Source organism: Piliocolobus tephrosceles, chromosome 13 (assembly GCF_002776525.5).
Source record: "Piliocolobus tephrosceles isolate RC106 chromosome 13, ASM277652v3, whole genome shotgun sequence".
In the NCBI taxonomy this organism is placed as follows: domain Eukaryota; kingdom Metazoa; phylum Chordata; class Mammalia; order Primates; family Cercopithecidae; genus Piliocolobus; species Piliocolobus tephrosceles.
In genome coordinates this window covers 33,209,633-33,236,673 of record NC_045446.1, presented here as the reverse complement: position 1 = coordinate 33,236,673, position 27,041 = coordinate 33,209,633, and the positions used below count along the sequence as shown (strand labels likewise).

Here is a 27,041-nt window from a genome sequence, read left to right as displayed (position 1 = left end):
ATAGTAAAAAACCCACACAGAATCAAAGCTGCAAAAAGAGAACATGTGTTTAAGCATATTGCACTTATCTAATTGCATATATTTGTTAATCTAGCTTATTTTAAGGGGAGATGGTATGATTTATAAGAAATATGCTTAGAAATTCTCATCAGGATACTTTCAGGAACATTAAAACAAAACCAGGTCTTCAAGTAACCAAACATCTATAGTCAGAAGAATAAGAATTCTCCTAACATTTCATGGGCATTTTTAGTTTTCCTATTTGTGAGCAACAGTGTTTCACAACAAACAAATTATTTCACTTCTATTTTAGATAGTCCTTTTCTTAGATTGTCCTATTTAAAAATGTGTTTTTAAACAACAAAGAGTTATTTTATCCAATCTTGCCTCTATCTGTAAATAACATAAACTAACATAACATACTGGACCACTAGTTATGCAGGAATGCAGTGGTGGGTCAAAGCAACTAAGGAAGAGAAACCTTTCTGAGAAAGGGCAAAGGACAAATCATCAAATCCTATAAATAAAATAATTTGAGGTTTTAGCCCAAAATCTGAAGTATAGTTATACCTATATAACAGCATTTTGATCAACAACAGACCACATGTAAAATGGTGGTCCCACAAGATTATGATGGAGCTGACAAATTCCTAACTCCTAGTGACGTAGCAAATCTATGATGAAAAAAAGAAACAAACCAAGCAAACCACCATGGACATATTTCTTAAAAGAGTGACACCTTCTCAAAACTTTAGGCAGGTTTTTCAGGAGGTATTCCAGAAGAAAGCATCATTATAATAGGAGATAGCAGCTCTATGCGTGTTACTGCCCCTGAAGACCTAGTGGGACAAGCTGTGGAAGTGGAAGGTGGTGTTATTGATCATGCTGACCCTGAATAGGCCCAGGCTAATGTGTGTGTTGGTGTCAGTCTTTTTTTTTTTTTTTTTTTTAACAAAGTAAGTTTAAAACATAAAAAAAATTAAAAATAGAAAAAAGTTTATAGAAGGATATGAAGAAAGACAATATTTTATACAGCTGTACAGTTTGTGCTGTAAGCTAAGTCTTATTAGAAAACAGTCAAAAAGCTTTTTTTTTTTTTTTTTTTTGAGACGGAGTCTCGCTCTGTCGCCCAGGCTGGAGTGCAGTGGCCGGATCTCAGCTCACTGCAAGCTCCGCCTCCCGGGTTTACGCCATTCTCCTGCCTCAGCCTCCCGAGTAGCTGGGACTACAGGCGCCCGCCACCTCGCCTGGCTAGTTTTTGTATTTTTCAGTAGAGACGGGGTTTCACTGTGTTCGTCAGGATGGTCTCGATCTCCTGACCTCGTGATCCGCCCGTCTCGGCCTCCCAAAGTGCTGGGATTACAGGCTTGAGCCACCGCACCCGGCCAAAAAAGCTTTTTTAAATTAAAAAGTTTATAAAGTAAAAACATTACAGAAGCTAATTATTTAAGATAGAAAATTGTTTTAATAAATTTAGTGTAGCCTATGTGAAAAGAGTTTATAAAGTCCACAGTAGCGTTCAGTAATATCCTAGGTTTTCACATTCACTCACCATTCCCTCTCTGACTCACCTAGAGCAACTTCCAGTACTGTAAGCGCCATTCGCGGTAAGTGCCCTGTACAGCTGTGCCATTTTAAACCTCTTCTATCATGTTTTTACTGTACCTTTTCTCGGCTTAGATACACAAATACTTACCATTATGTAACAATTGCCTACAGTATTCAGTAAAGTAATATGCTGTACAGGTTTGTAGCGTAGGAACAAATAGGCTATACCACATAGCCTTGCGCAAGGACAAAATTGCCTAATTGTTAACTGAAAAATAATCAAATAGCCATAGATATCAAATTGCCTTTCCAAAACAACAGCATATAAGAGTGCCTGTTTATCTAACCCATTGATGATACAGTATATTATGGATGTTTTTAATTTTTGTCAATCTAATAGGTAAACATTGTAATATGTAAGCAATTTCTTTGAGTTATATTTTGCATTTCTCATATTATACACGATGTTGAACATCTTTTTATATGCTTGAAAGCCTTTTTTTTTTTTTTTTTTTTTTTTTTAAAGAGACAGGGTCTTGCTCTGTCACCCAGACTGGAGTGCAGTGGTGTGATCACAGCTCACTGCAACCTCAAACTCTGGGGCTCAAGCAATACTCCCACCTCAGCTTTTTGAGCAGTTGGGAATACAGGCACACACTACCATGCTCAGCTAATTTTTTTATTTTTGTAGAGACAGGGTCTCAATTATGTTACTCAGGCTGATCTTGAACTCCTAGCCTCAAGCAACTCTCCCACCTTGGTCTCCCAAAATGCTGGGAGTACTTTAATTTTTTTAGAACTTTTTCTACATGTCCTTGATCATTTTCTATTAGAGTATTAGTAATTTTCTTTTTTTTTTTTTTTTTTAGAATAACAAAAAATATTTTACTAAAACATAAGATTTACAGAAGTTTCCAGACAAGCCATACAAAATGGTCACAAGCTTCTTTGAAGGGGGGAATCTACACTTGACAGCAATGTTATTAGTGAGGGCTGTGATGTTTGTTTAATGTTCCCATTTTGGTTCAAACAATCAAGCTTGTCCATCTACAGCGTCTAAATAAAGTTAGACTTGGCTAGAGAGCATATTCTAAAGACCTGGTTAGCTGCTTTTAACCAATGCAATTAGATCACCAAAAAAAGGGGGAAAGGAGCCCATAAAATTAAAAATAAAACTGCCTCCCCCCTCAAAAAAAAATAAAAATAAAGAAAAACACCCACACCCCTGCAGCTAACCTGACAACTACCTTCATTCACAGTGCTTTATACTTAAACCAGGATGGGGGAAATGAATAAAAGCAGGGAGGGGCCACTGCTTTTAAACGTTTCACAACAATCCAGATGATACTTCTAGCCTCTGTTCATGCTTTATGACAGTGAATCAGGACAAGACATAGATTTGCTAATGTGCATTTAATCACCAAAGGACTGAAGATGTCTGGGCTTTTTTATTCTGTAATGTTTCTAAGACTGTGTCCATTAAATGCAAACAAAAAGGAGGAAGTCTTGGCAGAACAGGAGAAGTGATGCACACTTGATGATCGGATCAATTTAAATATGATTCATGGCATATAGCCTAGTCCATGCTCTAGCTGTTTCTATGGCTTGGGCTTCGTTGGTCTTCCACTGCTCCGCTACATCATTTGCTAATGGATCATCTGGATTGGGAGCACTTAACAAGGCCTGGATCGATAGCAGAACTGTGCGGATCTGCAGTGCTGGGGACCACTTATCTTTCAAAATATCTAAACATATTCTTCCCAACTTGTCTACATTAGGATGATAAATTTTGGTCATGAAACGTACTTTAGGGGCTGCCATTGGGTATTCTTCAGGAAGGAATAGTTCAAGTTTAAAAGTCCCTCCCTCAAAGGGGGAATCTTGAGGGCCAGCAATGACCACATGAAAATAACGGGCGTTGCTCTCATCTGGTTCTGCTTTGATGCCAGGAACTGGTTCTGCCAGCAAACGCTGGGTTTCCTTGATAATCCTGCGGGGCAGCCCAGCCATCTTGTCAGAACCCGAGTTCGGCCTCTGGTCTCGTCCGTAATTTTCTTGTTGATTTGTAGAAACTCTTTATATATTAAGGGAATTAGCCCTTTGTTTTTCATATGTACTGTGCACAGATTTGAATTTCTTTGATTAGGAGGTTGTAGTGCTGGAGTGACCTTTAAAATAACTTGGGTTCTGCATGTAAAAATCTCTATAACAAGCTTGATTATTTTATTATTCATGTACCCTGCTCAGTGCAATGCCAGATAAAATTCAGGGATTTACACAGCTCATGTGCTTACCATGTCTAAAATTCACACACTAAATCCTATTAAATAAACAACCTAACCTGTATAGTATGATATAGCAGCTATAAATGCAGTTCCTGAGTTTAACCTATTAATTTGCTATTTAACTAGAATAAATTTAGTACCTACTGTATTGTGTTTAGCTATCAGTATATAAGTACAGGTAGTTTCATTGCTTTTTGTAAGTTCTGGCTTCTTTTGGGTCTCATGTTAATATTTATGACTAAATATTCAAGCACCTGTTCTATATTACTAGCAATTCAACTTTGAAGCAAACATTTTCCTTATTTATCTCTCAAGTTTCTAGATTTGTTTTATTGATGAATATCATGAAATTGTAAGGAAAGCTATTTAAAAGCCATTACTAATTGCAACTATTTTATGTGTGAACCAGTTATTTCAATGCTGTGAAACAAACTGAAATAGAAAATAAATTGAATGCTAAGTAGATATAAGAATCCATAGAACTTTACAGCAGAGGGAATGCACCTGAATGTATGCAAATTTAAAAATAAAAATATTTACAAGGTTGGCGAAAATTCCAGGATGTAATGCAAAGCATGACAAAAGAATCAGGTGTATTACAAATGCTTGAGACAGTCTCACCATAGGGGTTGGAGAGAAAAGATGCTGACCTAAGTAACTAGAAATGAATGAAGTATGTATGATATACATGGGTCATCTTTTTTTTTTTTTTAAGAAAGAACAAAAGAAAAAGGGAGAGGATAGAAAGAGAAAGAGAAAGATAAAAAGCAGAATATTATTTGTCTGTGTGACTTTCTCACTAATGGAACTCTAGGCAATGTGCCTAGTTGAATCAGTGAATTTCCCAACCTTTTTTGCAAATAGAAATGACCAATGAGCTATAAATGTGAACCACAGGACTTCCAGGAAAGCTCTTTATGCCCAACCATGCTTTCTTCTTCTTACTGCTTGGAATATACATGATGATTAGAGTTCTTGAACCATGAGAGGAAGCTCAGAGAATCTCAGAGACTTCAACTCTGATATCCTTGATACCCTGAACCAATGCCAGCAATTGTCTCCCTCCAGACTTCTCATCTACTGATTAAAGCCACAGCTAGGTAGACAGACACAGGTAGACTGTCTGTAATACTGTAGTCAAATCTAATACCAACACAGCCCATAAATTATATGTCATGAATGTAGGTGGAACTATTATGCAACTATATTTCACTCAATTCATGGTGAGAAGTGACTTGGACAAGGAGACACAAATTTGTTTAAGCGCAAATCTAAGAAAAACTATTGGATGTCCAAGCAAACATGTCAACAGAAAATGCTCTTACCACAAGTCAATATGAGATTTCAAAATCACCATAAGTTCATCAATCCTAAATGTTGACTTGTTAAATCTTAAACACTAGCTGTTCAGTAAATGTTATGATTTTTATAGGACAAACATCACCCTTAAGAAGTTTAATAAAGCAACCTTTCATTTGTCAGGTATTTGCCATTTAATTTCATGAGCTCTTTTTTCCCTCACCCTTTAGATTTGACTAGTCAGCAAGCCTTTGGGAAAATTCTCAAATTACACCTTTCTATTTACAATTTCCAGAAAAACCACCCTAGGCCAGACTTCAACCTCCTAATCCATAATTACTATAATTGCTTTTTAAATGGTCTTTCCCACTAGTGAAAAATGGCTCTTTCACCAGTCTATCTCATCGCATCTATAATCTAATCTTTCTATTTTATTACACCATTCTTTCTATAGAGCACTGACCACAGACTCCTGATCACACTTACTTTATTCTTGTATATCTTATTTTTCTACTAAATGGTAACATCACAGAAGACACTATACTCAGTGTCTTTTTCGCAGTTCTCAGTCCTGTCTTCTCATTAGAAACATCTGGAGAGCTTTTTAAAAGAAATACTGATGACTCTAGCCAACTCCTGAAGATTCTGATTCAACTAATATGCGTGACGCACAGGCATCCATATCTTTTGAAATGTCAACCCACCATCACCCATCAGTGCTGAAGATACAATGGTGAACAAGCAGACAGTATAAATCTTATGCTTCAGTCACTTCACAGCTTTAAGCAATGCTCTGAGTATGTGTGCACTCATACGCACACACATGCATGCACAAACACACGTACAAACAACCTCTCCCTAATATAACTTAGACATCTTTTGAGTTTGAAATCAAGTCCCACATCCTTTGTGAATCATGCTTTGATGACAACCATCAACGCTGGTTTCCTTTGCTTCTAACCTGATTTGATGCACCCACTCTCTACCCCCTCAGTCTCTTTAACCTCCTTTGATTGTTTTTGTTTGTTTATTTGGATCACACAATTAGCACCTCATGATATGTTGTCAAGTTGTTCACCTGTAGCACAATGGCCTAGCTGACCTCAAAAGTTCCTACCTTTGACTCTAACAATCTATAAATTTATGATTTGTCTGTACTGCCCAATTTAGCACTCAATATAGATGATGTTTTCCAATACTTATTTGATATTTGTGTATTTTATGTGGCCAAGTAAAGTACAGGCCCCTTAAAGACAAGGAACATGTTTTTCTAGCTCTCTGGTATATTCCTGCCCTTAGCATAATGCTTGATGCTTAAACATACATTTACTGATACGTTAAACCAAATGAGGCAGTATAAATAAATGTGGACAAGTCAGAGAAAATCCTTTGAGGAAGCAGTTTTCCACAAATTGGGATAGAGGGGTTTTTTTTATTTTTTATTTTTTTAATTTTTTTTTAATTTTTTAAAATTATACTTTAAGTTCTAGGGTACATGTGCATAACGTGCAGGTTTGTTACATATGTATACTTGTGCCATGTTGGTGTGCTGCACCCATCAACTTGTCAGCACCCATCAATTCGTCAATTATGGGATAGAGGGTTTTTAAGAAAGACTGACTGGGTTAGTTGCCCAGCTCCTTCACTTACCAGTTATGCAGCACTATAACTTAATGGAATCTCTTCATATCACTATGCCTGTTTTCTCACTTGTGAGACAGAAATAATAATAGTACCTACCAGATTGTTGTAAGGAGTAAATGTGAGTGTGTGTGTGTATGTGTGTGTGTGAATTAACACACTACCTGTTATATAATCAGCATTTAATAAATGTTAATTATGTAATTTATTTTTTATTTAATTAGCTTAATTATTGTTGGTTAGACAAAGGCAATAAAATAAGATTGAGTATTAAAAGAAGACTAAAATGGCTCACTGTAACAGCAAAGAGATGGAACCAACCCACATTTCCATCAATGATAGATTGGATAAAGAAAACCTGGTACATATACACCATGGACTACTATGCAGCCATAAAAAAGAATGAGATCATGTCCTCTGCAGGGACATGGATGAAGATGGAAGCCATCGTTGTCAGCAAACTAACACAGGAACAGAAAACCAAAAACCACACGTTCTCACTCATAAGTGGGAGTTGAACAATGAGAACACATGGACACAGGGAGGGGAACAACACACACTGGGGCCTGTTGGGGGGTGGGGGACAAGGGAAGCAAACCTGATGATGGGTTAATAGGTGCAGCAAACCACCATGGCACATGTATACCTATGTAACAAACCTGCATGTTCTGTACATATACCACAGAACATAAAGTCAAATTTAAAAAGAAAAAATAAGATAAGCAGTTTTATGACTGTGGGGAAACTGGGGATATAGATTCAGATTAGTTTAATAAGTAAATGAATATGAAGATATAAAGTGGCAGTTCAAATAAAATTAAGCACCTACTCAGAGCAAGCCTCTTTCCTCAGGTTCTATGGCCTGAAAGGCAGACAGAGAACTAGGCCAGACAATGACTTATACATGCTACCTTTGTCCTCGTTTCCCTCTTTGCCATTACCCACATGAAAAGGGCAGTTGAGTTGTTCATTCATTCATTCATTCATTCAAACAAATATTTATTATTATTTGCAAGACACTATACTAGATGCTGAGAGAATTATGAATTCTTCCCCCATGAGTTTGTGGTATAGTTAGGGAGATAAAGCATGCATATAAACACAAGGCAGAAAGTAGTACTTGTCACAAGAGATACGTACACAAATCACTGCAGAAGTTTATAGGAAGAAGAAATAAGAAAGAACTTCACAGAAGAGGAAGCAACCAACCTGGGTCTTGGAGAGACAAAGATTTTGGGGGTAAGGAGCATTCTTGCATTTTCTGAGGCAGAAGCAGCATAAGCTGAGGCCCAAAGAAGGAAAATGTGGAATGCATGTGGCTGAGTTTCTGTTTGTGGCACAGGGTGAGTGAATGGGAGTGGTGAGAGACTGTTGTGAGGCTGCATGATGGGGTCCAGAGATGCCAATTTGTGAGAAAAAAAGTGACATACTATTCAAAATTTTAGATGTATGCTTTACAAAGTAGAATGCACTAAGTTTGGCTACAGATAAGGGAAACTGGGGCACCATTTAGGAGCTACTGCAGTAGTCCAGATGAAAGGTACCGAAGGCCTAGCTTAGGCTGAGCTAGGACAGGTTCTTCATCACACATGATGTATGCCGATGTCATTCTGGACCATCCACCTGCTCTTCTTGGGTCCAAGTCAGTAGACCGAAAAGAAGTTACCTTTTGGGTCATTTCCAGTTTCTCCTTTCCTCCAAGCTATAAATCCCAAAACTAGATCTGCAGGTTCTATTTATTTTTCAGAGTTCATATTGATGCTAAAGACTTGGTAGGGGTGACAGAGAAGTATGGAGTAGGTAATAATGACCAAATTCATTATTGTTTCAAAATTTAGTTAGAACCTCTTGAGGCTTCTGTTTTCCAACCCTTTTGGCAAAACCTACATCTTAGTTTTAAAAGAATATTGATATTCCTCAAGTAAAACATCTTAGATTCTGTTCATTTGGGGATAAGAACAAAAACAGATTTGCCTTTCATACTATATAATCTGATGTTTCATCTAGCCACCTCAATCACAGCATGGTACCACATACTGTAAAGGCAAATGGTCCTCAGCATCAAAGATGTTTGTTGCCTACCATAAGAGGCTATTGAGATCAATATGTGGGCTTAGATAAGACAGGATAGAAAACTTTTTTTTTTTTTTTTTGAGATGGAGTTTCACTCTTATTGCCCAGGCTGGAGTGCAATAGCGTGATCTCGGCTTACCACAACCTCCACCTCCTGGGTTCAAATTATTCTCCTGCCTCAGCCTCCCAAGCAGCTGGGATTACAGGCATCCACTACCATGCCAGCCTAATTTTGTATTTTTAGTAGAGATGGGGTTTCTCCATATTGGCCAGGATGGTCTCGAACTCTCAACCTTGGGTGATCTGCCCACCTCAGCCTCCCAAAGTGCTGGGATTACGGATGTGAGCCATTGCACCTGGCTGGAAATCAGCATTTTGATGTGACAGTTCTGCACCAGAATCTTTATAGTACCAACCTATCAGAACAGACCACAGGATCCATCAGTGGAACAGGAGAAGGTAGACATTTTCTTTGAAGGGCCAGATAACAAATGTTTTCAATTTTGCTGGCCATACAATTTCTGTTGCAACTACTCAATTTTGGTGTTGTAGCACAAAGGCAGCCATAAACAGTACGAAAAAAAAATGTGGCTGTGTTTCTTTTAAAAGTTTATTTACAAAAACAGGTTACAGGCTGGATTTGGTCCATGTGCTGCAATTTGAATTTTAACAACTAAGATTTATTTCTGTCAACCTACATGTCTGTTACAGGTTGACTGATACTTCACTCACTCCAAGACCCAAACTGATGAAGAAGCCAACATCTCCTACCAGTCACAGTGGCAGAAGGAAAGAAAAGCTTTGAAGTGTCTTGAACTGGAAATCAAATACTCCATCCTAAAAGAGACAATCATTATTTCCTTAATGATCAATTATTTACAGCTTATGGGCCATGAGTCATTATATGGCCTACCCAATCACTAGGACTTTCTAGTATAATTTTACAATGTCTGGAATGCAGACAGCCTAATATATTGGCAAAGAGAGTCAGTAATTACTTGATCAAGCTTAAATTAAAGGTTGTTTTAGGAAAAGTTTTCTTTCATTCAAACAAATTTCATGTGTATAGTACTGACAAATTGTAGCTCATCAAGGTAATCTTATAGACATTTCAACTGATCTAATAATCATTCTAGATAGGTATGGTTGAAAGACTCATGATCTCTTAAAAGAGTTATTCTTCTGTGAGAAATTCATTTGGCATATTTTACTTTATAAAATACATTAAGAAAGAGAAATTGATAGAAGAGAAAACAAGTGACTGAATGAAAAAACTGATGGTCAGAGTGACAGATTTCCATCATGTAAAAGATATAAAATAGCTTAGATATGCATATACACAATTTAATTATCAATGTGTATTATGCTTCTTAATCATAATTTTTAAAAATTATATATTTCCCTATAATCTAAACTTCAGATCCAAGATGATACCTTCTAATATCTATCAACCAGATTTTTAATTTCTTAATATATTTTGAAAAAAGTAATTATCAGCTTTGGTCTAAGAATTCTAAGATATTTTAATATAAGCATAGACACTAGGGGTCATATATTAATTTTTAAGAGAATCAGAGACATTTCTGGAAAAGCCATTTATTTTGTAATTGATGAGATTAAGTTGAAAATATTTTCCATCTCTATTATTGCCTGTTTACTGACATCAATATAAAGAAGTCTATAAACTAATGCAGTTGACCCTCAAACAACATGGGGTCACGGGGCACCAACACCCCATGCAGTTAAAAATCTTCATATAACTTTTTACTACCCTAAAATGTACTTATAGCATACTCTTGACCAGAAGCCTTATCAGTAATATAAACAGTCAATTAACTCCTATTTGCATTGTTTTATGTATTATACGCTGTATTCTTACAGTAACATAAGCTAGAGAAAAGAAAATGATATTAAGAAAATCATAAGAAGGAGAAAATATATTTACTATTTATTCAGTGGAAGTGGATCATCACAAAGGTCTTCATCCTTCTCTTCCTATTTAGTAAGCTGAGGAGGAGGACAAGAGGTTCATCTTGTTAACTTAGGAATGGAGAGGCAGAAGAAAATCTGCACATAAGTGAACTCATGCAGTTCAAACCCATGTTCAAAGATCAACTGTAGTTATAAGAAGGACTCTCCCAGTCACATACTCTAAAAACAAAAGTAATAAAATTCTGAAGAAATTATGAACATGTAAATAGATTCATAGACTCATAAGAGCTGAAAGAGACCTTAGAAGGAATCAATACAACTACTATACTACTCAGTTCTCAAAGGAAAAAACAGAAGACCACAGGGATTATGTATCAATGCCTGAAGGATTTAGGCTGATTTACTTTGAAAGTTACATTGATATTACAACATAATTTTAAAAGTATAAAAATATTTTTGTTTTAAAATGAAAATGAAATAAAGTAAATTTATTCTGATAAGGAAGATACAAAGATAAGAAATTGAGGAAGAATTTGGAGTAGGCCAACAACTAATTCAGTGTGAACGAGACTCATTCACACTGGTATGGTACAATTAGGGATATTATTTACATTGCATTTAATAAAATAAGGGTTTCACATTTTAAGATGAAAATACAAAAATCAAAGCTGATTTTTTTCTTACTGCAATGCAATATCCAAAAAGGAATTTTAAGTTCTCCAACACTTATTTCAGTAACATCTTCCATTTCATTGAATTAAAGCTATTTTACCTCTGGATTGTATAAATCAGAGAGTTTCCAATTTGCTCGCAGGCACCATTTCAATTGGAGAATGACAGACCACTAAAGTACATGGATAAAAGTAAACAATGGTTATAGGAAACAGGTTTGACTAGATATCTGGAATAGCCTCACTTTTCAACAACTGCCGTTAACCTTGTTCAAAATATGAAATTACTATAATCAATTCTAAAAGATTTCCCCATGTTCCTCTTCACACACTTACACACACACACAGACCCACACACACAGACCCCCTCCCCCAAAAACACACACACACATCTTTTTAGACATCTTTTTGGGTGTCAACCAAAAAAAGAAAATTTGGCCAAGTTTTCATCAAGCTAGAATGTGCATATTCTATAAAGGATCTCATTCATGTGCTGTCTGTCTAAATGATGAGAGTGGCGGCCTGTCTAGGGCAGCTGCTGCCATGACACCAGCTGCAGTGAGGGAGGTTTGGCTGGGGTTGCCTGCTCCAAAGAGCTGATGGAAGCCAGGAACAGGTGGAAGCCCTACACCCTTCTGAGTTGTCAGGGGAGGAGTCTTGCACTTCCCCAATACAGCTGCAGCCACCCAGCTGCAGCTGCAGACCCAGGCATCCTTGTGCTCTTGGGAGCCAGAAGCAGAAAGGAGCCCCACCCTCCCAGGTGTAACTGCAGCTGCACAGCTGCAGCTGCAGACCCAGGCATGTCTGCACTCTCAGATGCCTCAGAAGGCCCCACCCAGTCCCTGCAGGCTTGGAGTTGCCTACTCCCACTGCCTGCCCTCTCCCAGTTCCAATCTCAGAGCAGAGTTGAGGCTGAACCCAGGCATTGTCGCAACCTGGCTGGATGTGCGCATGCTCAGGGCAATGTTGACATGCCAGCCCACTGCCGCCTTGGGCCCCTCTGGACTTTGGGCACCGACCGGCACAAGACGGAGGCCAAGAGGGGTGCTGAGGGCAGCTCGGTGCTGGCCTGCAGGCGCCCCTCAGCATGAACAGTATGGGCGTTATGAACAGAAGCAGGAGGCAGACAAGCTCCTGAGTGGGAAGGGGTGGGTCGCTGGTGAAGCCCCCACCTTCAGACTCAGGGAAAGCCTGAAGCCTTGGGGCAGGGGTGCCAGGCCCGTGGACTGGAGTGGAAACTTGTAATGCTTTTTCCAGGCCTGCCCATAGCTGCCCATGGATGAATCAGCATGTACTTCCTCCCCTCTGAAGCCCATTAAAAACCTAGGACTCAGCCAGACTTGAGAAGACATTGGAACAACCAGCTGTGGAGAGCAGCTACCCACTCCAAGGTCTCCTCTCTGCTGAGAGCTGAACACTCATCATGACACCCTGGCTGTGGAGAGGAGCTACCACTGCAAGTCTCCTCTGAGCTGTTCTATTGGCCAATAAACCCCCTCTTCATCTTGCTTACCCTCAACCTGTTCATTTACCTCATCCTTCCTGGACACAATTCAAGAACTTGGACCCACCAAATGGCAGGGCTAAAAGAGATGTAACACAAACAGGTCTGAAACATGCCACTTGCTCACCAAATTGTAGTCGACAAGAAGGAAAGATAAAAGAAGGAGAGAGGAGCTGTGGCCCTTCAAGGAGCCCAGACCTAGGGGCTTCCTGAACCAGGGCTGTGACACACTCTTTGAGGCTCAGTGGTTCCTGGCATCTCCAAGCTTCCAGGTGCCACTGCATTCCCCAGTGCCAGCCATGGGAGCTTCCTGCAGGATGCCTGGTTCAGCCACAGCCTCGCAGGAAGCTGGCACCCGTGCCAGTGCCTGGAGCCACCCGACCAGCCGCAGCCAGTGTTCCTGGCTGTGCGCAGTGGCCGGACCCCACACAACCATAACCCTGATTGCTCAAAGCCTATGCCAGATGAAAGAACCAAGACCCTAGCATCTGAACCCATGTGGCACACCATCACCCCAAGGAACAGTGGGACCTGTATAAAAGGGCAGCTGCTAAAGCTGGCTGGCTGCCTCACCCACACACATACCCACTGCACAGCTGGCCAGTACACCAAGCATACATGTGTTCATACTCGACCCAACAGTCAGTCCTTGAAGCAAACTTGTTTTTCTCAAAAGACCATCACAGGGCTGCTCAGCCAGCCACGCTCAAGCACACCTGTGCCCAGTCAATGGCCATCTCAACAGGAACCATCACTTCCCCAGAGAGCCCTCCAGACATCCTATCAGCCTCCATGCCCACATGTGTGCAGCTTGACAATCAGTCAAGCACCTCTGCCTTTAGCAAAACTGTGCCACTGCCATCACAAACTCTCACAGGCTAGGCCACTAAAGCAATCACAGATATTATTGACAAGGATTGCAACTGCATGAAGACCATGCTACTGAGTCTACTCAGAACCAAAGTTAATGCACCCTACCCAACGGACACCTATCTATAGGAAAAAGCCTCTCCTTACAAAGGTATTCCATAAAATTTGAAAAGACAACTATTCCACTAGATGCACAGATATCAATGTAGGGACACAAGAAACATGAAAAAGCAAGGAAATGTGATATCCCCAAAGGAATGTAATCAGTCTTCAATGACAGATCACAAAGAAAAGGACATTTACAAAATGCCTAAAAAGAAAATCTAAATAATGATCTTAAGGAAACTGAGCAAGATACAGCAGAACACAAGCAATTTAATAACATTATAAAACAATTCATGATCTGGGTGAGAAATTCAAGAAATAGATAGATATCATGAAAAAGAACCAAAGTGAAATGTTGAAGGTGAAGAATTCAATGAATGAAATAAATAATATAATTGAGAACTTCAATAACTGGCTAGATCAAGCACAATAAGTAATTTCTGAACTTGAAGACAGGTCTGTTGAAATAACTCAGTCTGAGAAAAAAATTAAGAATAAAAAAATGAACAAAGCCTTTGAGACTTATAGAATATCGTTAAACAAAGAAATATTCACATTATAGGAATACCAGTGGGAAAAGATATGGAGAAAAGCAAAGAAAATCTATTTAACAAAATAACAGCTGAAAACTTGCCAAGTAATTGAGAGAGATATGAACATCTAGATTCAGTAAGCCCAAAGTGTTTCCAATTATATTCCACTCAAAAAGATCCTCTGCAAGGCACATTATAATTAAACCATCAAACATGAAAGACAAGCAGAGAATTCTAAAAGTGGCAAAAGAAAAGTATCAAGTCACATATAATGAAATGGCCATTAGACTATTAGCAGATTTCTCAGCAGAAATCTTTTGGGCCAGGAGAAAATGGGAGAATATATTCAAAGTTCTGAAGGAAAAAAAATACTCAGCCAAGAATACTATATCCACAAAGCTATTCTTAAGAAATGAAGGGGAAATAAGGAACTTCCAAGACAGGCAAATGCTGAGGGAATTCATCACCATTAGGCTGGACTTACAAGAAACACTTAAGGGAATGCTATGACTGGAAACAAAAGAACAATAAATAATTACTGTCATGAAAACATGTGAAAGTATAAAAATCACTAGTAGAGGTAAATGTGTAAATCAAACTCATAATACCCTAGTAATGCAATGGTGCTATGTAAAGTCTCCTAATCACCTAGCAAGAAGGTTTAAAGTCAAAATGGTCAAAAACAATAATAGCTACAATTAATGGCTCAGGGACATATAATAGATTAAAAAAATAAATTAAGGCAACAAAAATATAAATTGTTGGGAGGAGGAGGGAGTCTAGAGTATTTTTATGAGACCAAAGGTGATTTGCTTTCAGGTTTAAACAATCCGTTATTAACTACAAAACTCTTTATGTTAGCACCATGATAATGACAAAGAAAGAAATTATAGCAAATGCACAAATAAGAAAGTAGGGAAAAGAAAAAAAAGCTTAGCACCACAGAAAACCACCAAACCACAGAGGTAAAAAAATAAAAAAGGCGTCTTTGAAGAAATAATTTTAAGACTGAAATGAAGAGGAAAAAAAATTGTAAGAGATTTACAAAACAACTAGAAAACAATTAAGAGAACAGTAGGAGTAAGTCCTTATCTATTAATAATAATCTTCAATATAAACGTATTAAATTATCTGATTAAAATATATAGAGTGGCTGAATTGAGTAAAGAAACAAGATTCAACTCTATGCTGCCTACACAGGAGTCGCCTCACAGTTAAAGACAAATATAGACTGAAAGTGAAGGGATGGGACATAATATTCCACAAAAACAGAAATCAAAAGCAGCAAGAGTAGATATTCTTATACAAGATAGATTTTAAGTCAAAAACTGTAAAAAGAGACAAAGAAGATTACAATATAATAATAAAGGGATCAACTGAACAAGAAGATATAATAATTATAAATATAAATACACCCAACACTGGAGTCCCCACATACATAAAGCAAATATTACTAGATCTAAAAGGAGAGATAAACTGCAATGCAACAATAGTAGGGAACTTCAACACACTGCTATGTAATCAACACACCACTGATCATCTAGACAAAAAATCAACAAAGTAACATCAGACTTAAACAGCAACAGAGACGAAATGGACCAAACAGATATTTACAAAACATTTCATAAAATGGCTGCATAATATACATTTGTCTCAATGGCACATGAAACATTCTCCAGGACAGATCACTTGTTAGGCCACAAAAGACATCTTAACAAGCTATAGTACTAAAATAGCATGGTCCTGGCATAAAAACAGACTCATAGACCAATGAAACAGAGTAGAGAGCCCATAAATAAATTCATGCACCCAGAGCCAACTGATTTTTCAACTATGTTGCCAAGAACACACATTGTAGAAAAGACAATCTTGTCAATAAATGGTGCTGAGCAAATTGGATATTCACATGCAGAAGAATGAGACTAGATCCTACCTCTCATCATATACAAAAACTAACTCAAAATGGATTAAAAACAAAAATGTAAAGCCTGAAACTACTAGAAGAAAACACAGAAGAAATGCTTCATGACATTGGGCTCTGCAAAGATTTTTAAAATAAGAATTCAAAAGCACAGACAACAAGTAAAAATATACAAATGAAATTGCAACAAACTAAAAAGCTTTTGTACAGCAAAGGAAACTATTAACAAAATGAAAAGACAACCTACAGAATAGGAGAAAATATTTTTAAAGTATACATCTGACAAGGGGTTAATATCCAGACTATAAAAACAACTAAACAACTCAACAATAAAGAAACAAATAATCCATATTTTTCCCCCGAGACGGTGTCTTGCTCTGTCACCCAGGCTGGAATGCAGTGGCACAATCTCGGCTCACCACGACCTCTGCCTCCTGGGTTCAAGCAATTCTCCCACTTCAGCCTCCTGAGTAGGTGGGATTACAGGCGCCCGCAACCACACCTGGCTAATTTTTGTATTTTTAGTAAAGACGGGGTTACACCATGTTTGCCAGGCTGGTCTCAAACTCCTGACCTCGTGATCTGCCCACCTCAGGTTCCCAAAGTGCTGGAATTACAGGTGTAAGCCACCATGCCCAGACAACCCAATTTTTTAAATGGGCAAAAGACCTTAGTAACTATTTCTCAAAATAGAATATAAAAATGGCTGACAGGTATATAAAAAAAAAAAAATGCTCAACACCACCAATCATCAGGTAACTGCAAACCAAACCCACAATGATATATACCACCTTCCTCTAGTTAGAATGACTGTTACCAAAAAGAGAAAAGAAAACAAGTGTTAGCTGGGATGTGGAAAAAAGTGAAAACCTACATACTGTTGGTGGGATTGAAAACTACTACTACAGCCATTATGGAAAACACTATGAAGGTTCCTCAAAATATTAAACATCGAACTACCATATGATCTAGTGATCCCATTATTGGATATATATCAAAAGAGAATGAAATAACTATGTCCAAGAGAATCTGCACTCCCATGTTTATTTTAGCACTATTACAATAGCCAAAATACAGAATCAACCTAAGTGTTCAGCAACAGATAAATGAATAAAGAAAATGTAGTATGCATACACAATGAAATACTATTGAACCTTTAAAAAGAAGGAAATGCTATCATTTGTGACAACATGAATGAATCTAGACATAATGTTAAGTGAAATAAGTCAGTCACAGATTGACAAATACCATAAGATCTCACTCCTATGTGGGATCTTTTTTACTTAAAGTTGACATCAAAGAGAGTAGAACAGTAGTTACCAAAGAAAATCCCAGGATTGGATGGCCTCACTGCTGAATTCTACCAAATATTTAAAGAATTAATACCAATTCTCAAACTCTTCCAGAAAATTGAAGAGGAAAAAATATTTCCAAACTCATTTTATGAGGCCAGCATTACCTGGTTTCAAAACTAGACAAAGACACAACAACAACAAAAAATACTACAGGTCAATGTCTCTGAAAAACATAGATGCAAAAATTCTCAACAAGATATTAGTAAGACAAATCCAACAGCACATTGAAAAGATAACACACCATAATCAGGTAAGATTTATCCCAGGAATGCAAGGATGATTCAACATATGCAAATCAGTAAACACGATAACAACCGAATGAAGGACAAAAACATATGATCATCTCAATAGACATAGAAAAAGCATTTGGTAAAATTCAACATCCCTTCATGATAAAAACTCCCAACAAACTAGACACTGAAGGAACAAACTTCAGTGGGTAAGGGATGAGAGGAAGATGGAGAGGTTAGCCAATGGGTACAAAGTTACAATTAGATAGAATAAATAAATACTGGTATTCTAGTGCACAGTAGGGTAAAACTATGGTTAACAGCAAAATACTGTATATTACAAAATAGCCAGAAGACAGGCTTTTGAATATTCTCACCACAAAGAAATAATTAATGTATGACATGATGGATTTATTACCAAACTACCCTGATTGGATCATCATATAACATAAATATGTATCAAAACATCAAACTGGGGGGCTGGCAAGATGGCTGAATAGGAACAGCTCTGGTCTGCAGCTCTCAGTGAGATCAATGCAGAAACCAGGTGATTTCTGCATTTCCAACTGAGGTAACCATCTCATCTCACTGGGACGGGTTAGACAGTAGGAGCAGCCCATGGAGGGTGAGCTGAAGCAGGCTGGGGCACTGCTTCAGCCGAGAACTACAAGGGGTCGGGGAACTCCCTCCACTAGCAAGGGAAGGCTTGAGAGACTGTGCTGTGAGGAATGGTGCACTCCAGCCCAGATATTGCACTTTTCCCACAGTCTTCACAACCCACAGACCAGGAGATTCCCTCAGGTGCCTACACTACCAGGACCTTGGGTTTCAAGCACAAAACTGGGCAGCTGTTTAGGCAGACACTGAGCTAGCTGCAAAAAAATTTTTTCCATACCCCTGTGGTTACTGGAACACCAGTGAGACAGAACCGTTCACTTCCCTGAAAAGGGAGCTAAAGCCAGGGAGTCAGGTGGTCTAGCTCAGCGGATTGCACCCCCATGGAGCCCGGAAAGCTAAGATGCATTGGTTTGAAATTCTCGCTGCCAGCTCAGCAGGTTGAAGTTGACCTGGGATGCTCAAGCTTAGTGGGGGGAGGGGCATACATGCTTACTGAAGCTTGAGTAGGTGGTTTTCCCATTACATTGTAAACAAAACCACCAGGAAGTTCAAACTGGGCAGAGGCTACTGCAGCTTGGCAAAGCCGTGGTGGCCAGACTGCCTCCCTAGATTCCTCCTCTCTGGGCAGGGCATCTCTGAAAGAAAGGCAGCAGCCCCTGTCAGCGGCTTATAGATAAAACTCCCATCTCCATGGGACAGAACACTTGGGGGAAGGGGAGGCTGTGGATGCAGCGTCAGCAGACTTAAACATTCCTGCCTGCTGGCTCTGAAGAGAGCAGCAGATCGCCCAACACAGAGCTTAAGCTCTGCTAAGGAACAGACTGCCTGCTCAAGTGGGTCACAGACCCCCAATGCCTCCTGACCGGGAGACACCACTCAGCAGGGATTGCCAGACACCTCATACAGGAGAGCTCTGGTTGGCATCTGGCAGGTGCCCTTCTGGGACAAAGCTTCCAGAGGAAGGAACAGGCCACAATCTTTGCTGTTCTGCAGCCTCCGCTGCAGGCGGAGGCAAACAGGGTCTGTAGAGGACATCCAGCAAACTCCAACAGACCTGCAGCAGAGAGGCCTGACTATCAGAAGGAAAACTAACAAAAAGAGAGAAATACTATCAACATCAACGAAAAGGATGTCCACACAGAAAGCCCTCCCGAAGGTCACCAACATCAAAGACCAAAGGTAGATAAATCCACGAAGATGAGGAGAATTCAGCATAAAAAGACTGAAAATTCCAAAAACCATAATGAGCAGGTTCTAACCCAATGCAAGGAAGCTAAGAATATTGAAGAAAGGTTAGACAAATTGCTAACTAGAATAACCAGTTTAGAAAAGAACATAAATGACCTGATGGAGATGAAAAACACAGCATGAGAACTTTGTGAAGCATATACAAGTATCAATAGCTGAATCAATCAAGTGGAAGAAAGGATATGAGACATCGAAGATCGATTTAATGAAATACAGTGTGAAAACAACATTAGAGAAAAAAGAATGAAAAAGAACGAACAAAGCCTCCAAGAAATATGGGACTATGTGAAAAGACCAAACCTACATTTGGTTGGTTTACCTGAAATTGATGGGGAGAATGGAACCAAGTTTGAAAACACTCTTCAGGACATTATCCAGGAAAACTCCCCCAACCTAGCAAGACAGGCCAACATTCAAATTCAGGAAATACAGAGAACACTCCTCGAGAAGAACAACCCCAAGACACATGATCGTCAGATTCACCAAGATTGAAATGAAGGAAAAAATGTTAAGGGCAGCTTGAAAGAAAGATCAGGTTACCCACAAAGGGAAGCCCATCAGACTAACAGCAGATCTCTCTGCAGAAACCCTACCAGTCAGAAGAGATTGGGGGCCAATATGCAACATTCTAAAAGGAAAGAATTTTCAACCCAGAATTTCATATCCAGCCAAATGGAGTTTCATAAGCAAAGGAGAAATAAAATCCTCTACAGACAAGCAAATGCTGAGAGATTTTGTCACAATCATGCCTGCCTTACAAGAGCTCCTGAAGGAAGCACTAAATATGTTAAAAAAAGAAAAAAAAAATAGTACCAGCCACTGCAAAAACATACCAAATTCCCAATTGTAAAGGCCATTGACACCATGAAGAAACTGCATTAACTAACAGGCAAAATAAACAGCTAGCATCATAATGACAGGATGAAATTCACATATAACAACATTACCCTTAAATGTAAATAGGCTAAATGCCACAAATAAAAGACATAGACTGGCAAACTGAATAAAGATTCAAAACCCATAGCTGTGCTGTATTCAGGAGACCCATCTCATGTGCAAAGACACACATAGGCTCAAAATAAAGGGATGGAGGAATACTTACCAACCAAATGGAAAGCAAAAAAAAAAAAAAAAAAAAAAAAAAGCAGGATTTGCAATCCTAATCTCTGATAAAACAGACTTTAAACCAACAAAGATCAAAAAAGACAAAGAAGTGCATTACACAATGGTAAAGCAATCAATGCAATAAGAACATATGCGCCCAATACAGGAGCACCCAGATTCATAAAGCAAGTTCTTAGAGATCTACAAAGACACTTAGACTTCCACACAATAATAGTGGGAGACTTTAACACCCCAATGCCAATATTAGACAAATCAATGAGACAGAAAAATAACAAGGATATTCAGGACTTGAACTCAGCTCTGGACCAAGTGGACCTAATAGACATCTACAGAACTCTGCACCCCAAATCAACAGAATATACATTCTTCTCAGCACCACGTCACACTTATTCTAAAATGGACCACATAATTGGAAGTAAAACACTCCTCAGCAAATGCAGAAGAATGGAAATCATAACAGTCTCTCAGACCACAGTGCAATCAAATTAGAACTCAAGATTAAGAAACTCACTCAAAACTGTACAACCACATGGAAACTGAAAGACCTGCTCCTGAATGACTACTGGGTAAATAACGAAATTAAGGCAGAAATAAAGACGTTTTTTGAAACCAATGAGAACAAAGACACAACTTACCAGAATCTCTATGACGCGGTGAAAGCAGTATTTAGAGGAAAATTTATAGCACCAAATGCCCACAGGAGAAAGCAGGAAAGATCTAAAATCAACAACCTAACATCACAATTAAAATAACTAGTGAACCAAGAGAAAATAAATCCAAAAGCTAGCAAAAGACAATAAATAACTAAGATCAGAGCAGAACTAAAGGAGATAGAGACTCAAACAACCCTTCAAAAAATCAATGAATCCAGGAGTTGGTTTTTTGATCAACAAAATAGATAGACTGCTAGCCAGACTAATAAAGAAGAAAAGAGAGAAGAATCAAATAGACACAATAAAAAAAATGATGAAGGGGATATCACCATTACTCCCACATAAATACAAACTACCATTACAGAATACTATAAACACCTCTATGCAAATAAACTAGAAAATCTAGAAGAAATGGATAAATTCCTGGACACATACACCCTCCCAAGTCTCAGCCAGGAAGAAGTCAAATCCCTGAACAGACCAAAAACAAGTTCTGAAATTGAGGCAGTAATTAATAGCTTACCAACCAAAAAAAGCCCAGGACCAGATAGATTCACAGCCAAATTGGTGTCTACCAGTGGTACAAAGAGGAGCTGGTACCATTCCTTCTGAAACTATTCCAAACAATAGAAAAGGAGGGACTCCTCCCTAAGTCATTTTATGAGGCCTGCATCAACCTGATACCAAAAACTGGCAGAGACACAAGAAAAAAAAGAACATTTCAGGCCAATATCTCTGATGAACATTGATGCAAAAATCCCCAATAAAATACTGGCAAACAGAATCCAGCAGCACATCCAAAAGCTTATCCACCACAATCAAGTTGGCTCCACCCCTGGAATGCAAGGCTGGTTCAACATATGCAAATCAATAAATGTAATCCATCACATAAACAGAACCAATGACAAAAACCATATGATTATCTCAATAGATGCAGAAAAAGCCTTCAATAAAATTCAACACCTCTTCATTCTAAAAACTCTCAATAAACTAGGTATTGATGGACCATATCTCAAAATAATAAGAGCTATTCATGACAAACCTATAGCCAATATCATACTGAATGGGCAAAAGCTGGAAGCACTCCCTTTGAAAACTGGCATAAAACAAGAATGCCCTCTCTCACCACTCCTATTAAACACAGTGTTGGAAATTCTGGCCAGGGCAATCAGGCAAGAGAAAGAAACAAAGGTATTCGAATAGGAAGAGAGGAAGTTAAATTGTCTCTGTTTGCAGATGACATGATTGTATATTTAGAAAACCCCACTGTCTCAGCTCAAAATCTCCTTAAGCTGATAAGCAACTTTAGCAAAGTCTCAGGATACAAAATCAATGTGCAAATATCACAAGCATTCCTATCCACCAATAACAGACAAACAGAGAGCCAAATCATGAGTGAACTCCCATTCACAACTGCTTCAAAGAGAATAAAATACCTAGGAATACAACTTACAAGGGATGTGAAGGACCTCTTCAAGGAGAACTACAAACCACCACTTAAGGAAACAAGAGCAGACACAAACAAATGGAAAAACATTCCATGCTCATGGATAGGAAGAATCAATATTGTGAAAATGCCATACTGCCCAAAGAAATTTACAGATTCAATTCTATTCCCATCAACCAACCTACATTGACTTTCTTCACAGAACTAGAAAAAACTTCTTTAAATTGTATATGGAACCAAAAAAGACTCCGTATAACCAAGACAATCCTAAGCAAAAAGAACAAAGCTGGAGGCATCACGCTACCTGACTTCAAACTATACTACAAGGCTACAGTAACCAAAACAGCATTGAACTGTTACCAAAACAGATATATAGACCAATGGAACAGAACAGATGCCTCAGAAATAATGCCACACATCTACAATCATCTGATTTTTGACAAACTTGACAAAAACAAGCAATGAGGAAAGTATTCCCTATTTAATAAATGGTATTGGGAAAACTGGCTAGCCATATGAAGAAAACTAAAACTGAACCCCTTCCTTATACCTTATACAAAAATTAACTCAAGATGGATTAAAGACTTAAACATAAGACCTAAAACCATAAAAACCATAGATGAAAACCTAGGCAATACCATTCAGGATATAGGCATGGGCAAGTACTTCATGACTAAAACACCAAAAGCAATGGCAACTAAAGTCAAAATTGACAAATGGGATCTAATAAGCTTCTGCAGAGCAAAAGAAATTATCATCAGAGTTGAATAGGCAACCTACAAAATGGGAGAAAATGTTTGCAATCTATCCATCTGACAAAGGACTAATATCCAGAAACAAATTTACAACAACAGCAACAAAAAATCAAAAGTGGGCAAAGGATAGGAACACACTTCTCAAAAGAAGACGTTTATGCAGCCAATAAACATATGAAAAAAGCTCGTCATCACTGGTCATTAGAGAAATGCAAATCAAAACCACAATGAGATACCATCTCATGCCATTTAGAATGGTGATTATTAAAAAGTCAGGAAACAACAGATGCTGGAGAGGATGTGGAGAAATAGGAACGCTTTTACACTGCTGGTGGGAGTGTAAATTAGTTCAACCATTGTGGAAGACAGATCCTCAAGGATCTAGAACCAGAAATACCATTTGATCCAGCAATCCCACTACTGGGTATATACCCAAAGGATTATAAATCATTCTACTATAGAGACACATGCACACATATGTTTATTGTGGCACTGTTCACAAATAGCAAAAACTATTTGGGAATCAATCCAATGCCCATCAAAGATAGATTAGATAAAGAAAATATGGCACATATACACTATGGAATACTATGCAGCCATAAAAAAGGATGAGTTCATGTCCCTTGCAGGGACATGGATGAAGCTGGAAACCATCATTCTCAGCAAACACAGGAAGAGAAAATCAAACACCACATGTTCTCACTCATAAGTGGGAGTTGAACAATGAGAACACATGGACACAGGGAGGAGAACATCACACACTGGAGCCTGTCAGGGGTTGGGAGGCTACGGGAGGGACAGCATTAGGAGAAATACCTAATATAGATGACAGATTGATAGGTGCAGCAAACCACCATGGCATGTGTATACCTGTGTAACAAACCTGCATGTACTACACCTGTATCCCAGCACTTAAAGTATAATAAAATAGAAAATAAATAAAATAAAATAAAGATTAGCAGAAAAAAGGAAAGACATATAGTTAGAATCAGTGGAGAAATATTCCTATTTTTTTAATTCTCTGCATCATTCACCACCAACTTTAGCTTCCAAAACTCTGCTCAGCAACCTGCAAGAAGGTTTTAGACTCACTGTCAGGGCAGTCAATTGTGTGGAAAATAAAATAAAACAATATGTCAAAACCTGGTTTTCTGCCTTGCTTTAAGATTTGGATGCCAGTCACAAAGTTATATTCCACACCAAGTTTTGTTGGTTGTCAAACGTAAAGGAGCTTTGCTAGAATTACAGACTGAAGGCTAGAGTTGCCACACAAAATATCAGCTGCTTTAAAAATGGATCACCTAGGAGCAGCTTAAAACTTTTAGTAGATAATCTGAGCCTGTCAATACACTGAACCTGAAGCTTCAAGAGACAACCATCAGCATCACGGGTCATTTAAATAAGTATGTCAAACATGTTAAGACAAAATACAACTATGAATATAGCAAATTGGTGCTAATATGCCCTTCATTCTTGTTTAGATGATTCTCTCAAATACCTCCTCACTGGTTTCCCTGCTTCCACTCCTCCATCCATTCTACCCAGAAGAGCCAGGGAGACCTTCCTGAAATATACATCAGCTCATTTAACTCCTTTGTTTAGGTGCTGAAAGGCTTTCCACTACACTTACAATAAAATCCAAAATCCTCAAGCTGCCCTACTGGCTTCATGTGACCTGACTCTCGCTTGTTTCTCAGAGTTCAGTCCCCTCCACTCTCTCCAACACTCACTTAGCCATACTCTCTGGGTTCCTCCACAAACTCTCCTTACTCATTTTATCTGGGGTCTTTTGCACTAGCTGGTCCCTATTCCCACAGCTTGATTAGACTATATTTATCTTTCAGGTTTTAGCTGAATTGCCACTTCCTCAGAGAGGGCCTCCTTGAGCAGCCACTCACCCACTGTATAACTTAACTGTACTGGGTCCAGTTTGTGTCCCATCACAGACCCATGAGGCCCACCTACCTCTGTCCTTTGCCACCGTAGGTCCTCAGTCATAGCCTTGCTTTCTTTCCAGAACAGCCTCAGTGCCACTCATACTAGTTCCTCCAGTCATAAAGCCCTGACCATGGCCACCACTGCTCTCCTCAGAAGCGAAAAAGCCCCACAGACAGTGCCAAATTATAAGCAATGACCACCATGCCTGCCTACTGGGTTGAATATGGCTTCACCAGAAGCTGCTGGGAGGGACTTGCAGGGCAATTAGAATCCTGTGGAAGACTGGAGATGGCAAAGAAGCAGAAGATCAATTTCTCAGCCTTATTACCCTACCCTTCCATGCCATTCTGAGATGCAGCAGCTTCATACAGCTATTGCAGGATCTGGCCAGCAGCCTACAATATAACGGGGCTCTTTCTTTGTTCCCAGGCAGATTGGCAGGTCGAGAAATAATAGACACACAAAAGATAGTAAAAGCTGGGTCCAGGAGAGTCACCGCCTTCTGCTCCCACAGTGCCAACAATGCACTAGATATACCAGCTTTTATTATTAAGTTTAGTGAGGACAGCAGTAGGTTAGTGAGGGATTTAGGGTTATTTGATTATGAGGTGAGATGGTCACATGGGGATGAAGTAATTCTTTAACATAATGTCTGTATGCAGAAGTACAGTATACAGAGATAAGAATTTACAATATAGTGTGTGCACCAGTGATCTCTAACAGAGCCTTAAAACAGAAACACAGTCTTTCCATAAACTATGATTAGCAAGATATTAATCAGCAGTAACAGTTGCAGTAAAAGCTGGTTACAAACAATCCATAGAAACAGGATGTGAAGCTAGACAACTGGTTAAACCAGAAATTCTCAGAAGGGAGTATGCCTTAACCCTAAAGAGGCCTAGAAGAGCCGTGGAAAGATGAGGGCATTTATAGCCCTATCTTATCCATATGGATGGGCACCCCCATGCGTCCGTTTATAGGCTCTCCACAAGGGTCACATTCCATTCCCACAGCTATGAACATCCGCTTCTCTGGGATAGGAATCTTGGTGATGTGAAACCTCCCTGATTGCACATCCATTCATAGGCTCTCTGCAGGGGGAAGCACATCACGTGCTGTTGGCTCATTCTGGCAGTCCAACCAGGCATTGTGTTTACACAATCCTGCATGCAATTTTGTATTTACAATAATCAGGAGCATTTCATCTTTTATTCCATAGCAATAGTTCTAGGGGGTCTCCCTATATCTCCCCCTTTTCTCTGACTTAAATGAACCATAGCAATCATAGCT

The 27,041-nt window shown here is 38.8% G+C and overlaps 2 protein-coding genes across 2 annotated transcripts in view; both read right to left on the bottom strand.

Annotated features, from left to right (window-relative positions):
* Window positions 1-27,041, bottom strand: part of DCDC1 (doublecortin domain containing 1) — a 445,002-nt gene that overhangs the window by 283,981 nt on the left and 133,980 nt on the right. The gene's annotated exons all lie outside the window — the stretch shown is intronic.
* On the bottom strand, window positions 2,947-3,590 carry LOC111554673 (ubiquitin-conjugating enzyme E2 N-like). The gene has a single exon (XM_023230313.1). The coding sequence runs from the start codon at window positions 3,556-3,558 to the stop codon at window positions 3,100-3,102; it is 459 nt and encodes a 152-aa protein (XP_023086081.1). The 5' UTR covers window positions 3,559-3,590; the 3' UTR covers window positions 2,947-3,099.

Bases quoted from the DNA above. Each gene is read 5' to 3' on its own strand.
- LOC111554673 (XM_023230313.1), bottom strand. From the start codon at position 3,558: ATGGCTGGGCTGCCCCGCAGGATTATCAAGGAAACCCAGCGTTTGCTG.